This window comes from Opisthorchis viverrini (assembly GCF_000715545.1).
Source record: "Opisthorchis viverrini unplaced genomic scaffold opera_v5_47, whole genome shotgun sequence".
Classification (NCBI taxonomy): Eukaryota; Metazoa; Platyhelminthes; class Trematoda; order Opisthorchiida; family Opisthorchiidae; genus Opisthorchis; species Opisthorchis viverrini.
In genome coordinates, this window is record NW_008751702.1 from 1,238,479 (window position 1) to 1,254,237 (window position 15,759).

The window sequence follows — 15,759 nt, forward strand, 5'->3', positions numbered from 1 at the left end:
GTGTTGTTCTCCGTGCCTCCTTCAGGATGGCGCAAACCGCGGGGTGGACAGCACATGACTTGGCAGAAAGGCGTGAAAGAGATCACGAAGAGTTTGGGTATTGTACACCTTCCAGGATGGGGTCCCTGTGACCCCGTCTGTGCTTGGCTGGAGAGGTTGCATGAAATGGCGACTAATCGATATCAGTGGCGTTCGTGTTGTCAGTTTCTTTCCAGATTGTTTGATTGAGCGGTTGGAGGTGTAGGCACCTCATAATGCTTGATGTAGGCCAGCACTAGGTCCCCTCCCTCACCCGCTCTTCTCTCCTTTTAACTCTAGGGCTTATATTATCATTATATATATATGTATACATATATATAGACGAACCTTATGGTTGTACGGCAGTGAAGCATCAGTGGCAACACTGATGTTGCTGTCTTTGATGATGATGATGATGCTCATAGGCGTTTGTTCCATTGGACCCGTCCCGTCCATGAATCTTTCCATTGATCTCGCAGCTGTCCGCAACTGGAACTGGTCTTCCATACCGCCCCCCAGATGCATAGATATCACATGTANTGCTGTCTTTGATGATGATGATGATGCTCATAGGCGTTTGTTCCATTGGACAATCTCCGTCCATGAATCTTTCCATTGATCTCGCAGCTGTCCGCAACTGGAACTGGTCTTCCATACCGCCCACCAGATGCATAGATCACTCATCACATGTACTCCAAGGTGTGACGTGGAAGCAGCGAAATTCTTTGACGGTGGATGAAGTATTTCCTCGCCGCACACATTTCATCTTCAAGTTGATTGGATCCTATCTAATAAGACAGTACCAAAACAAATGCATAAAGACCGAATTCGAGGACCTAATGAACCGAGTTAATGTTATCACTGCTATTCTTACTATTCTTACAGACATACATAATATGAATCAAGCCATTTAGCCCCACTATAGCAAAGCCACCTGCGTGATCTCGAATTTTCTGCTCTTCACTAGAATGCAAATGGCAGCACTCCGGGGTTGCAGCTTTCATTAATATGTTAGACTGATTTTCACTATGGTCAGTAACACCAACAACCACGTTCGTGCACCTGGTGTCGGTTGACGATGTAAATCGTGATTGAAACAGAAAATTCCGCAATTGACTGCCGACTACCTGTCCCACCTAAGATGAACCCAGTTGGACACGGTGGACCCCTCCACTGATTCAATGTTAGGCTTGTTGCTATACGCGATACCGGCACACCGAATAATTAGTACACAATATATTGCTTGTTATTAGCTCAGTGACTGACCGAACTTAAAGTAGCATCCAGATGTTTGCATTCTGATTTTTGTTGAGCTGAGGTCAGCTACCCAGAATGTTTGTCGTCCAACGGCATTGTTTCTTCAAATTGATGAGTGACGAAGCCCGTACGGCCCGGCGCTAGATGCGCACATCCAACCAGCACTGCAAAACTCCCGATCGCTAAGAATATTGCGGGATTCCGAAGCTCCGAGCACTTCTGGATAACGTTGCCGTAACTGTTAGATCCTGTTTGTATCTTGTTTTCATCAGAATATGGTTGAAAGTATGATGCTGACAGCCTTTCGGTCGTCCCCACGCAACAAAAATCTCACTGCGAGTCGGGTTGGTTATTTAAACACAGAGCTTAATGTGATAAAAACAAGCAACGTGCGAATTTAAATAGCAATTGAAGCGAATATTGACAACACGGGTCGTAATGATGACTGGTGCAATGGATAAGATGCTAGCTGTGGAGTCACTAAAATGGTGGAGTAGTGGTTACACACTCGCCTCGCATGTCAGATGTCCTGGTTCAAATCCCGGGACGTCCATTGGATATGCACTGCTGATGAGCTCTAATAAGAGCGAAACTCGAGTCCAGTGCTTCCCTTTGGTGTGCACTCAGCGGAATAGTTACGCCAGAATAGGAGGACGACCGTTCAACCGAGAGTGGTGTGACTATGAATAAAAGTAAATCGCCACGTACCTGCTATTTCCGCGCCGCACAGTTGGCCTACCAGGTATGAAATGTGCACGGTTTTTGGGACTCCCGTTAAAGACCATTGTGTGAACCAGTCCCTTGTCTGAGCAGTCTGTTGGTCAGTTAACTTCTACACCCTGCTGGCTTAATACGCAAGCGCTGCAGTCGTGAAATCCCGTTCCAATTTTTCCAGTCGGGACCGTAATTCCTATTATTACGGTCCTTGTGCTGTGGCACCCCACTCCATGGACTGCGGTTTCCGGAATGTGAAGTTGGTAGAATGAAAAGAGTTTCATGCAGTTTTAAACATCCACATCGAGAGCCAGGTATTTATGCCGTCTGCGCCATTCCCCAGCTGTCAAGTAGATAATGCTTTTAAATATGTATTTGATAAGGATTACTAAACCCCATCGGCCTGTGGGCGTGACACTTGAGTCAAATTCATCATGCAGGGTTTCAGTATGACTGCGTCCCCATACTTCCTTGCCGGTAAGTTTTTGTGTCAAACGCTTAAGGTGTATTACTCCAAACATACCCAATCACCAACATGGGTAACCAGAAATTCCCATTCGGCCCATTACTTTTTGTCCACCGTTGCTCCCCTTGAACCCATCTATTTGCTACCCAGACTGAAAACACCCTCAACTGGGCAGTTTTGTGAAGAAGTCGATTTATGGTCTTGATTCAGAGAGAGGAACACACCGAAACCAGTTTGCTTGCACTTTTTGTTCCTCGTGTGGGTGAGAAGGTGTACAGACGATCGATCTGCGAGAAACGCGTCGTACACTAATTCAAGGACGATTTTCATTATCATCCTGATTTCGCATTAGTCTGGGACACGGGTTACGCGACACGTGACTAAGATATCATATAGGCGATACTGCGAAGGAATCACTGATTGCAAACAGCTGAAGAAAATTGTTTTCCTAATGGCTTCGAACAAATGCTGTAAAACATCAACCGATATCTTCCTGCTAGTTGCTCTGATAGTAATTTCACCTACATTCGTGATGCACTACCTGAATGTGCTGCACCAGGCCGCCTCATGTTTCAGTCGCTACGGTATTCGAGATATCGCGATACATGTACATTCGTGATGCACTACTAATGAGGTTGGTGAAAATTCGTCGACAGCCCACGACAGGTTTTGCCCTTCTTGGGGCTCATCAGGTAGGCGCAGTTCCCGAGTTTCCGTCAACCTTATGTTCTACTTGAAACCAAATTGCACGAAATTAGTGAAGTACATTCATTTGCAAACTAATTTGGTTTTTCGAAAGACTCACCTGGAACCTTAGCCCGCTATTTTCGTGCAATTTGGTTTCATGTAGAACATAAGGTTGGGGGAAACTCGGGGACTGCGCCTACCTGATGAGCCCCAAGAAGGGCAAAACCTGTCGTGGGCTGTCGACGAATTTTCACCAACCTCATTAGTAGTGCATCACGAATGTACATGTATCGCGATATCTCGAATACCGTAGCGACTGAAACATGAGGCGGCCTGGTGCAGCACATTCAGTTGCATGGAAGCATCATAAACGAGAGATTCAGCCGGGTTCCAGGTGACTCTCTCGAAAAACCAGCAAATGAGGATATTTCGGTCATCTCACCTAGTTTTTTCACCTAATGGCACACATGAACTCTTCAAGGGGCGAGCTTTTGTTTTCCTAACTCTATGTTCTGTTTGGAGATTGTCGTCTATGGTTCGATAAATTTGGGAACTGAAGAATCACTCGACTTTTGTGGACCAATGTGATTACGTCATAATCTCGCTCCGTCTCCGAAACCAATGACTCAGAATATCAACAACATCCCCTTTCTCAAGTTAATTGCTACGGATACCCTGAAACTCTTGTTATCTGGCAAACTCCTAATGACCTGCGGTAGACTTGTACCCACGCTGTCCCCGTAAACTGATGCCTCCAGCCTATCCAAATCGATAAGAAGAGTCTCTTCCTGCGCAGGTTCTTCAGCCATTCTGGTTAACTGCTGCTAGCTTGAGAAAGTTTTAGAACTGCCAAAAGAGGTTTCATTCTGTGAGTGAAGATGATCTATGCTGAAAAGCCAAGAAACACTGTACAGTTGCTTCATCCTTTCAAGCAGTTAATTTACGAAGATATTAATCTTACATAAAGCTGCAGTTATTAATGCACTAATCACAACCTGGCTCTGATGATGGCTTCCTTCTGATGACATCACCCAACTACGCCAGAATATGATTTAGCCCAAGGTCATTGTACTTTTGTAGCAGATGTGATCTATGGAGCGAGGGTGAACTGGCCGCTTGGGAACGTCGGCGTGTCTCTATTTCATGTTCACATCACTCCCGTTTGAGCAGTCCTTCTTCCGTCCGGGCGCAGTTATTTCGGTGAATCCACACCATAGAGGAAGGGGAGACACCAGACTCGTTGGAGTTCACGAGCAGTACCTGGAGTTTGAACTCCGGATATCTGACATGCTAATCAAGCTTGTTACCGCTACCAACGCCTGCTAGGCCATCTGGTACGGAGCGCTGTAACGTTTGTCCATTTGCTTACGCTTGACGACCATGCTGAACGGCATTACCAGCGTGCGCTATTTATTAGATGGCAGTGAAGTCATGTGTTTAAACAGGTATGGTCAAATGGGTGAATTTCTAATCGATCTATTCAGCTTTGAACAACTAGCAGATCCAGTGGTCACTAACGTGAGGAAATCGGTCAGTGCAATCGACTGTCCACAATAATCATGACCCGAAATCGAGAGGATTCTGGTCTCATTTCGCATCTGAAGCGCGACTGCATCCGTCTCGCACATTGCACAGCAGACGAATATCATTTGTGGACAAATAAAGTTGTCCAACTGTTGCCTCAAATCGATGCCTTGCTACTAAGCAGTCTGAACGACGTTTGAGATACCACCGGGTGCCCAAATCTAGATGTTGGCGATGGAAAGACACGGCCGAATTTTTCGGTTCAGCCGTTGCACCTCAACCTTTGAGCTATCTCAGGCAGATAGCTGAATCAAAGTTGTGCAGTAACCTGAGTGATTAGGCCATGGGTAGTCAAGACTACTGTTAAGAATAACTCGGGTTGTGAAATAAGATATACGGCTTGAAACCCTTTTTTAAAAACCCGTTACAGCTCACACTGCCATCCGAATAGCGCCACCATCCAGCCCTAGGGTCTTCGCAGCTCCAGGTCTCTGAATTGGGCCGTCTGTCCAAACAATCACTACTCCGTGATCTGAGTCCAGGAATTGACCAGTGAGCACTGCCAGAGGCATTTTGGTGTAGCATGATTGCGCTCATCTCTCTCAACGTGCACTTTTGTGAAAACTGTAGCCCAGTATGTGTGTAACAGTTGTAACGGAATTTGAGTAAGCTTTGTTCTATATAATGGTACTTCTGTTACTCAAATACCTAGTCTAAATGGTTGGCACATTCGGTGGACCGCTACTCAGTGTGGAACATTTCGAATCTTCATGTCATTCGATTTTTACTCATGATATTTTTTACATGACAATTCGGACCCGGGTGTTGTATTTCCAAAGCAAACACCTGTTTATGTTTTTCCCCGATGAGACCCCCAGTCTAATTTCGGTTTCCGCGTCGGTTGCCCACATGCACACGCTTAATGTTCGCTCACCCATTAGTACATGGCGGAGCACCAACACACACGTACATGTTTGCCAGCTTGATCTAATGTCCATTTCTATGTTAAGTAACTCAATTCGGTTTGTTGATCGCTTCTCACTTCTTTCAGAGTCGACCAATTTTGGATGACTGCAGAGTTGATTTGGTGGCCAAACTGAGTTCGCTGCTCATCCATCTATGCGTAAGCACCTCCTTGCTAGATCTCCGCTTGATGACATTCTTCTTTGTGCAGAATTTGTCAGATCAAAGAATGATTGATCAAAGCCTGACATGTATAGATGATATTCTTAGAGAAATCCGTGCATGCTTGCACCCGAACAATCTCAAGTAAGTTTCATTATTCTTGTTGAATACCTCACCCCTATCTACAGATGTTTCGAAGTGACTGTCGAGCACTTGATTGGGCAAATCATCCATGCAGTAACCAGTCCACATCCAATCAATTTTCCGGCCAGCTATCCTTCCAATCAGACTTTACCACAAACCATGTATTCTGAAAATTTAGCTTGTATGTGACGTCGGGCTGGTCTGACTATGTTGGCTGTGTTCGTCTATATGCGTCTGTTTCCATTTTCGTTTGTTTTCCATTTGATTGCTCCTCCACTTGCTGGAGTGCATTTAAACAGGGAGTTGTATCTATTTCCAGCTGTCTTACTTCTGGTGCATAGTTCATCTTGTTAACTTTGTCACCAACACGTTAGTTTACGTTGTTGTCCTCGTTACTGCATGCTCTTTGCCGATGCCTCCTATGAGTTCATTGCACCGATTCTAGTGGAGTGGAACGCTTCGCCTCTTGTGGCCCAATTCCTGAATCCATTCCTCTCAGTCGCTGTACTCCCGTTCTCTGTACCGAATTTCTCAAAGAGACTTGAATTTCTCGTTCCCACTTCTACTAAGTCCTTCTCTTTTAGAGCCTTGTACAAACTCACTGATACTGAGTTTGGACTGATAACGATTCGCAACTGGATGTAGTGTTATGTCCTTTGGCCACGAAGGATTGCTTCCTCTTGTCACATGAACTTGTTCTGGGTCCATAGATTAGTTTATTTTGATCCATACCTCAACAAGTATGCACGATTCATCATTTCAGTTGCTTGTTATTCGTAAATCGGACAACAAATACGAAGGGCGGGTTTTTTAATAGATCAGAACAAATAACTGCAAAAAATATCAGGACATTTGCCCGGAAAGCCGCCCTATCCAGCTTACTGTTTGCATCAGACTTCAAATAACAAGTACTACCACCATCATCACTATCATGGACGACATCAGTGTTCAATACTGACGCTTCGCTGCCGTACAACCATGATTTATTTGAAGAAAGGAATAAAGGTGGACGGAGAAAGGACTTAATGCTAGCTTACTACAATCATTCCGAGGTGCCTACACCTCCAAACACTTATTCAGGCAATCTGGGTGGAAACTGAAAACGTGAACACCGTTGGAATCGATTAGAGTCATATCCTGTAGCGACTCTAACCATGTGTAGTGGGGATCACGTGGTCCCCATCCTGGTAGGCGAGTAGCATTGATACCACTTGAACGTTTTGTAATCTCTTTCATACCCCTCTGCCAGGTCAACGGTTGGCCACCTCTCTGCTCCCGCCACTCTGAGTTGGGCATGGGAAACAGCACTCTCTTCGGCAAACGATGGTTCGGCATATGCAATACATGACTTCACCAGCGCAGCTTCTGGTGCTGGTCACATTCTTCAATGGAGTTCCCCGTCGCACAACCAGAAAATTGCTTTGTAATTGCCTCATCACGGATTCTCCGACATCAACTCACATGAGCCATGGTCCTGACGCGACGATTGTCGCAGAACCATGGCTCTACCGCCACCGATAGATCTACGAGTATAAAAATTGGAGACTCGTGCTTACGTAACCCTAACGTAGAAATTATCGTTTGTGGCTTCTGGGCGAGATGGCTCAGATGGCTCAACGATGCTATTAACACATGCGATGCAATTGGTACTAGCAGGCAGTCGTCTTCTCTCCTTCACTCAAGTGTTGCACACCCATACAATAGCACCGGTTGCACCGCAGCATTGTTTTGTCAGACTAATATCATGGCGTCTCATAGGTGATTAAGCTGAAAGAAGACGGATCAAGCTTCTCCGCTTCGTCGGCAATACCACAGACAGGAGCGGCTTACTTACTCAGATAAGTACACTTAGTAAGTCACGTGCAGACCGACTAGCAACATAGCGTGCAATTGGTTGTTGATGGCAGTCTCGTTCGTTCGCTTCCAAGCTCGGGTCGTGGACAATACGACACAGCCTCAGGATCACCAGATGAAGCATGAATAATGATAATTCCCCTAAGTTGTTCGAAGATGCTTATTAGCATGTTTCTGATGTACTGCACACGTTTGTTTCCCAGGGTGATGGATGGGACAAGGGAAGTTTATCGACCAATCTGACAATGCAGACACTGGATTTTTCTTTTTGCGGTGGGTGGCACAAATAGGCCATTTGTGTCGCTTTTTGGACTAACGGCCGAGAAGTGAGATTTGGAAGAGCGACGAGTTGTGTGAGAAGCATTTAAAAGTGACTCTTGTTAGTATTCCAGCACTCAGTTGTTTTTGGACTGCAGAACTACTACATATTCGGATATGTATTCATGCTCAGCTAATTGCGCTGCGGTTTCACTGCTCAAACCCAAGACTTCTCCCTAGGTTCGGTCAATCTGGTTATACCTCAGCAGTCGTGATTACTTTGAGTGGCATGGCAGCTAGACACCGAAGGGTTGTTACAACTAAACTATTGTTTCGTTATTATGATACCACGACGGGTCATTTGTGGAATCGTTCAGCTGTGACACCCTTCCGGTGCCTGGCTTCCATGCCACCCGAAGGAAGCAGGAGGGTGGGGATTCTGCCAGGTTGCCCAAGCCTAGACAGGGGAAGTCGAGAAGTAGAGGTCGGGCTCGAACCACCGACCTTCCGATCAGTAAATTCGCGCTCCAACCACTTGGAAACATTGTAAATAACTCAACTCTGGGTTAATCATTGCATCTAATTGGAGTGATCATTCACTGAGGGCGATCGTTTTCCCCGGGGGGGGGGGCGATCCGTGATGACTTGCACAAAAATATTACACAGTTGATTTTGAAATAACGGATATGGTGCTCATGACACAGGTTTATTGGGCGTGATACTTTTTTTCAATTCCAAGAGGGCCATAATGGTATTGTTCTCTCACAAGTATGAAACAATGGCTCAGCTTTCACTACCTATATCAATTGACCAAAGGTTGACAATTGGTGGACAGTCGATGGTGATGGGAATAACACTGCAGTGGCATGATCTGGTTGACATTGTGGGCATTTGTAACGATTGTTGACAAGGTTTGTGCAGTTGGAGTACCAGTCGATCGTTGCCCTTGTGGCGAACCTGTAGACGTTGGATTTTTGTAATGGTGACCGTTGAATGATGATCGACCAGGAGAGGATGTTGATTTCCTCGAACTGGATCCGCTTGCACATCACACGACTCCCAACACCGTCTAAGTTCGTTCAGGCTAAATACGTGTAAGAAGAAAATGTTTGATAGATAGATGTTTGCCACTAATCGCAGCTTCGTCCACACTGATGAAAGCGTTTCCCAAAGTGGGAAGATACATTACCACCATAGAGCTTTTACACCAACTAAACACTCCAGCCACATCCTGCTTTAGGACTGCGGTAGACTTTGAACTATGGAGTTCACGTTCACGGAATAGGGAAAAAGCCTACTGGTGATGGACTGGCATCAGCAATCTTCTTCCTTATGGTTGGATTCTGCCGCAATCAAACTGCCATAGATGCTTGTTCGTCAACATGCCTATGCCTTCCCATGTAGTTCAGCACATCTCTGCCAAATCGACTAACAATTGATGCGTATCGGTGCCGTTGGTTAGTTCCTTGTGCGACTTTCACAATGGACCATATGTTGACTTCCCAGTAAGAAGTCGATGTTTCGTGTTCACTTCCAGGAGTGCCTTCTGGGTAAATGTACTCGTACTTTTAATGTACTGTATCTGCTGAGTACAGCCGCTCGTAACAAGGTGGTTGCACAAAGGCTGTTTAGCTGCGATGTTAGATGTACTAGTTCTCTGATGGAAACGGATACGTAAAGGAGTATTACAATCCGTAATAAAGTTATGCGGCTACACGGAGTCACGGCCTAAGTGTAACTCTGTGTTGGTACTAAAGATGATCATTTCAGCTAGTTGGTACTCGTTGTACAGCAACTACTGCGTATTCGAGGGTGTCCTTTTGTCCTTCAACGAGCTTAGATTAACGGACACATGTAAATATCGAACAGACAATTCTTTCCGCTTGCGGAGTACCGTTAAGGTCACGTGGCTGCATGCGAAGCAGCTGAAACATACACTCTTATCCAGTGATTTGCAAGCAGATGTAGTCATCCCAAAAAGTGAACTTAGGGCGGAGGGGGGATGACGGACCTAGATTTAAGGACATTATCTATTGGAGAGACATATTTTTGGGCAACTGCGCAGTTGAAAGTGGTCACATTCCATTGAATTGCGACTATTATTGCCTTTCAAATAGTACTCTGTCATTTCATGGTTTCGTAGCCTAGGCAGAACTTTGAGACTTTTGTGCTTAAGCTATGGAAAGGAAAACGGTGAAAATACCTTGGATGATTCGATGTAGCTACTTCCTTCCGATCGTCGATAGTAGTCAACGTAGACGAGTTTGTCACACTTTCCTTCGTGCGCTACAAATTTCGGATGTTGTGTGGGTGACATCGCGTTTTCACTCAGTACAACTTGTCCTTCATCATAGATCACAATGTGGTGAATCTTTCTCCAGAACGGGAAAACCAAAGAGGTTTTTGGTTGCCATTTTTCGAACTCGGGATAATAGCCCTAATCGGAGTTAGGTTCGCTTTCAAAGAACACAGGACAGAGGGCAATACACCGGATCGCCAGGTCTCCGGTTCGGTTCCCAGTGTGAACTCTCAGCAACTCCTTTCTAGGCAAGAGATACCCGGTGTAACGATGATACTACTGATCGGTTTTTCCGCGAGTAGTATGTGTTGTTCGTAGAATTTCGCTTTGCGTCGATTGAAAAAGGGAATTCTGTTGCGGAATTGGCGGGGCCACTCTGTAACATTTGCTTGGATTTGACCGACGAATGATTGGAGTCAATGAATTTCCAGGAAGACTCGTTCGGGAGAAGATCTGTGTCCAGTTTTTGTAACTAAGATGCTTCCCTGTCCAATGGTCTGTAACCGGTCAGTTGGCATTTCCGAACAAATAACTCCGCAGCGAAGGCCTTCTTCCTTTCACTGGTAATAGCTCAGCCATCACGTTCCCTGTAGATTTTGGTAGCAGGGCATCGAAACGACAATATGTCTTAACGATTAATTGTTCTGTGAACACAAACGATAAGATCCGTGAGGACAAAAGCGCGTGCAACCAGTACGTGTCCCGTCTATATGAACGATGCCCGTTGATTTGTGAAACGGATAAATTGATTGACTAGTGTTACACGTTTTGTGTGCTTTCGAGGGAATGGCCAGTTGGGCCCTTCCGTAGTGTATAATTCATCAAATTCAAGTTGGTTTTGACAGGAAATTCAATTTCTGAAGTTTTCACGTGCACGATCAGCGAGGAAAGAACCGCACCCTAACTCTTGTTCTAGACTTCACTCGTGACTGCAAATCGGACTGTCGTACTTCACTATCACTCATCTTTCGATGAAATCTCATTTCGAGAACCTTCCAGTGATTTTAATAGGATGCGTTTACCGAAGGGATTTAAGATCAAGCATACCAATTCGTTCTACTGAGGATTAAAGTGCCTAGATTCAGCCTTGTAGGCATTCAATTAGTTGAATTCAACTTCAGAATCTATGTATATATACGCTATTCGGCATGTGACCTGCTACCGGGGATCAAGTATTGTCAGCTACCTCGGAGAAAGGGCATCGCTGCTTGCTATGTACACCAGCGACTGGACTGGTTATAATCCCGAACGAGGACACGAATTAAATGTATACTGGCCATTCCCTTACAATTCCTGTGGCTGTTTTGCAGCTGACGAGTAGAACGGTTAGTTGTAACATATTCTTCTGCTCAAAAACTCAGCAGCTGCCAACCTTACCGCTTTGTTTACGTTCATTTTAACACAGCAGTGTTGGGAATTTCGTCCATATGTATACAGTACAGAAAACTAGAATCACACTTATACTCTGATTTCAGTCAAGGCGACCTATTGGCCGAATCATTTCATACCTCTGAACATCTTAAACCATCAGAGAGTGATAGCACTGTTCAACTAACTGAATGCTCACTCGAAATAGGCTCTGGGTGTAAGACTCAGTGGATCTGTCCTGATTGCCACATCCAGACGATTGTGAACCGAAGTACGTAGGGTCACCCATTTGCGTGCTGCCATACCTGGCTCCTCTCTGTTCGGAGTGATTGTGTTTTCTTCCATCCGCATATTTAAACTTGTCGACAGACTGTTCATTGTTGCTGGGAAAGATAAAATCGTGGGCTCTTCAGTTGTGATCTCAAATGTTCCAGTCTTAAAATCTGACAAGCAACCAAACAAAGTTCTAATCCTTCCCTCTCATACTGCTAACCAGTTTATAAGATATATTTTAAGAGCAAAGATTGTCAGGAAATTCGAAATTGTTCGCTGTGTTGGATATTCGACCGCCGGTCTAACAGAACAAGAGGTTCGACCCTCGAAAAGATGCATGAGGCTGTCACTGGTGAACGCGAGCACCAAACGATGAATCCGACAAATCGGATAGCGCAGATGGTTTCTGCGGAGAAGCTAATCGGATAAATGACAGAACACGTGAAACAGGCAAATTTTGGAGCGTGAAATTATATTATAAAGGCAGTGTGTCTATGATTGACATCGCTACGATTCGACATCGCTCTGTGAAAGCAGATATAAAGCGGTCCTACTGGAATCTTGCAGCTGGCATCCGTGACCTCACGATGATAGCAAACATCTCCAAAAAGATAACACATAACCACCACTGCTACGATCAGGATAGCTAATGATATAGTCCTACGCAACTGACCGGTATCTGTGTGGTAAAGCCAGATTGAAGCACTCGAAAATCCTTAAAATGCACACAGTAGTGCGGGAGGAACGGCTGTTGAGTAGTTTCCTGATTCTTTTAGTTGCGTTTCAGGAGTGAGACAGGCACGCTTTTCATTCTACTTGTTTTGTACTTTCAGCTGCTTGGTGGACGGTAGCGACATTGTAAAAAAAGTGAAAAAAATGCGGTTTCATTCTTTAAATGAGGCTTAATTAATTCTGATGAGCCAAGAAGCATTTTGCAGTGGTCTCATTCCCACTGGAAATCATCAGCAATGCGCATCTCGTGAAACTCCAAGGAATTCGGAATCCGCCACCCGCAGGATGGTCGCTTGAACACGAAACCGTTCGGTCAGGATCGGCTAATCAGCAGTGTGCTTACCTCACACACAGACAGGACATATCGCCTATCATCCGTCAATCACATGGTCATTTGTTGACTGACCCCGGGGATTGACTTCGCAGATATATATATANTATATATATATATATATAAGAATTTGTGTGAAGAAGCCTCAGGAGACCGGGCATTACGACGCTTCAGATTTGTTCGTATTTGAAGGTATTGGCTGGGGCAATACAAATCCAGAGGGCGCGAGTTGAGTGCCCCCGAGTGAGTTATCGATCCTGTCCACCCGGGTGAAATCAACCTATGAAGAGAAATTACAAGCCCCAAACAGGAAACCGTCAACACTGTGGATCTCAAAGGTGAGATTCGAACCAGAAGCTACCACCTATTTCTCTACTATTTACATTTAACCTTAGGCGACTGCCAGAGGAGGCTAACCAAACATGTGCGTAACTTATCGAGGCTCTAGTAGAATACATGTTGATATTCCCACCTATCCCGAAGAAGGTCTAAGATGAAATCATTGCTTCCCGCAAGGTGGTCCAAACTCTGAAATTGTCCTTGTGTTTTTAATCGAAAAGCAGCTTTCACGAGGCATCTCTCACGGTAACCTTCGTTCACCGATGTAGAACATAACTGAGTAACTAAGAAAAGTCTTAATAAAGAAAATTATTTATGCTGCAGGTTAAATCTTCGTAAAATGGCAGTTGTAAATGTAAGAACAGGTCATCTTTAACCTTTTACGAGAAGTGAGGCTTCCATTAGAGTAAGTCTACTTTCGTAATTCGACGAAATTTCTGCGCCCCAAAAATTACATTAGACAAAACAGAATGTATATTATCAACCAGTACTGACTAGTGATGTACTTTTTTCATATGGATATATTTTTATTCGTGCTGTTACCGATCCTGCATTCGTTCACCCTGTTAGCTGCCCTGAACATTTGGTCCGGTCGAAAAGGCAGCATTTTTCTGATAAGCACTTCGGTTACGCAGATCTGATGGTTAAAGGCAGAAGCTTGAGAATAGAGGTAAAGAGTCTGGTCTACGTTAAGGCAAACAAAAATCACACTTCATGTTGCTGGGGTTACAAATTATCTCTGAACAGAGCGACCGCCCGATGAACCCCAGACTCTTTCGGTTTCGACTTTTTCAGCAACCTTGCGTTTGAAAGTTTGATTACGCTATGAATTTCGTGGTCATTTTTAACACACTCACGTCTCACAATCAGTACGTTTTGGCAGCCATACAGCGTTGATCAACGATTACGTCTATGATAGAAACTCATGGTGATAAAGTGAACACGGAGAGATCAAAGTTTCTTGGAAAGAGCTCGTTTGAGAACAAATGCCAAAGGAAGTGTTTCATGAATAGGAAGAAATCAACACTCACTCACTTGAAACGTTCCTCCATAAACAAAAATCCCACAGATTAGATTTTGATAAAGAATATCTACATGGGACTGGAGGCAAAGTGGGATCGGATAAACTGCGATGCATTGCGCTGTCATATTCTGCGAAAGTATCACCGTAACCATGTGGTGTAGTTGAGTTCCCCGCGAGAGTTGTAATGTGTATCTCACGAGGTTCTTGCGGAAGTTGGAGATCCAGTTCCTGGCTCAAAAAGCCCAAAGCATCACTTGATGCTGTTGCTGTAAGCTTCTCAGCGTCTAGGATTTCTCTGTACTTCTTCAACGTCTCCACAAACTGCCGATGCACCGTGGATAGAAAGTTTGTAACTGTTTGTGTTGCATGCAGATTGATGCAATCTTTCAGCACTTTTGATAATACGGATACCTGAGTAAAATAAGGAAATTGATGGATATCAGGATTGCAGCGTCTTCTTTGGGGGAAGGGAGCAGGAAATCGGACAGCAAAATTCGATGAAAAAACGACGATGGATAGCACGATAAGTCTGCTGTTGTGAACAGTCGTGGCAAATTAACACAATGTGCATTGCAGGTAACCTGTAAAAGACATTTGGATAGCCGTCAATACATTGTCGCGCACGACACCATCCACAATGCAATAGTGGATTTGTGGAACCTAGCTTTTTGAGCATTTTGACAAGCGATGGTGATTTAACCCCGCCCTCTTTTGACGAACTCGCGCGGTCATGAAACTACTTTCTTTTGTGCAAGTAGTTAGGTTTGGAGTATCATATCTTGGAGTATCATATAGGTACGTCAGTCGGCTAAATGTGAGCTGATATCAATCCATCACAGTCACGCATCACTTTAATTACCCCTGTTTCGCTCACACTCCTCTCAAAAAAGCATTAGACCTTTATTTGGGCAGCCCATCTTAGGAAGGATAACACAATCTTAACGGGGAATGTTATGTACTCCGAAGAGAGTGGTATCTCCTTGGAGATCGGTTTTCTTCTCTACTAAATATGCACAAAATGTGGGAATGGTTTCGGCAGTTCAAAAAGTTGAACTGTTTGAGAAGCTTAGAGACATATTTCGGCCGTTATTCGATGTAAGATAGTCAGCCTGAACTACACTTTCAACACGAAGGCCTTGTGGGTCAGACAAGTAGCCTAGCCTGAAAGCATGTTAAGGCGTGCACACTATAAAATTTGAAATTATAGCCTACATTCCAAAGTCAATCATGAGGTTCAAGAAAATCTTAGATAGTCGGCCTTCTCAAGACTCATCAGATAGGTCTGCTCGCTGAATATCCATAAGCTTTATTTCCTATTTTAACACCGGATTATTTGTTGTACTACA

At 44.5% G+C, this 15,759-nt stretch overlaps 2 protein-coding genes across 2 annotated transcripts in view; one reads left to right on the forward strand and one right to left on the reverse strand.

Annotated features, from left to right (window-relative positions):
* Positions 1 to 6,124, forward strand: part of T265_03300 (hypothetical protein) — a gene marked incomplete at both ends in the record, with an annotated part of 14,027 nt that extends 7,903 nt beyond the window's left edge. Inside the window, 2 exons of the mRNA XM_009167746.1 lie at positions 5,718 to 5,935; positions 5,980 to 6,124. Of these exons, the coding sequence (XP_009166010.1) occupies positions 5,718 to 5,935; positions 5,980 to 6,124 (363 nt within the window). The remainder of the gene's footprint in view (positions 1 to 5,717; positions 5,936 to 5,979) is intronic.
* A 2,591-nt stretch (positions 6,125 to 8,715) lies between these two features.
* T265_03301 (hypothetical protein) overlaps positions 8,716 to 15,759 on the reverse strand; it is a gene marked incomplete at both ends in the record, with an annotated part of 40,604 nt that continues 33,560 nt past the window's right edge. The window contains 3 exons of the mRNA XM_009167747.1: positions 8,716 to 9,131; positions 11,914 to 12,097; positions 14,425 to 14,824. Of these exons, the coding sequence (XP_009166011.1) occupies positions 8,831 to 9,131; positions 11,914 to 12,097; positions 14,425 to 14,824 (885 nt within the window). The remainder of the gene's footprint in view (positions 9,132 to 11,913; positions 12,098 to 14,424; positions 14,825 to 15,759) is intronic.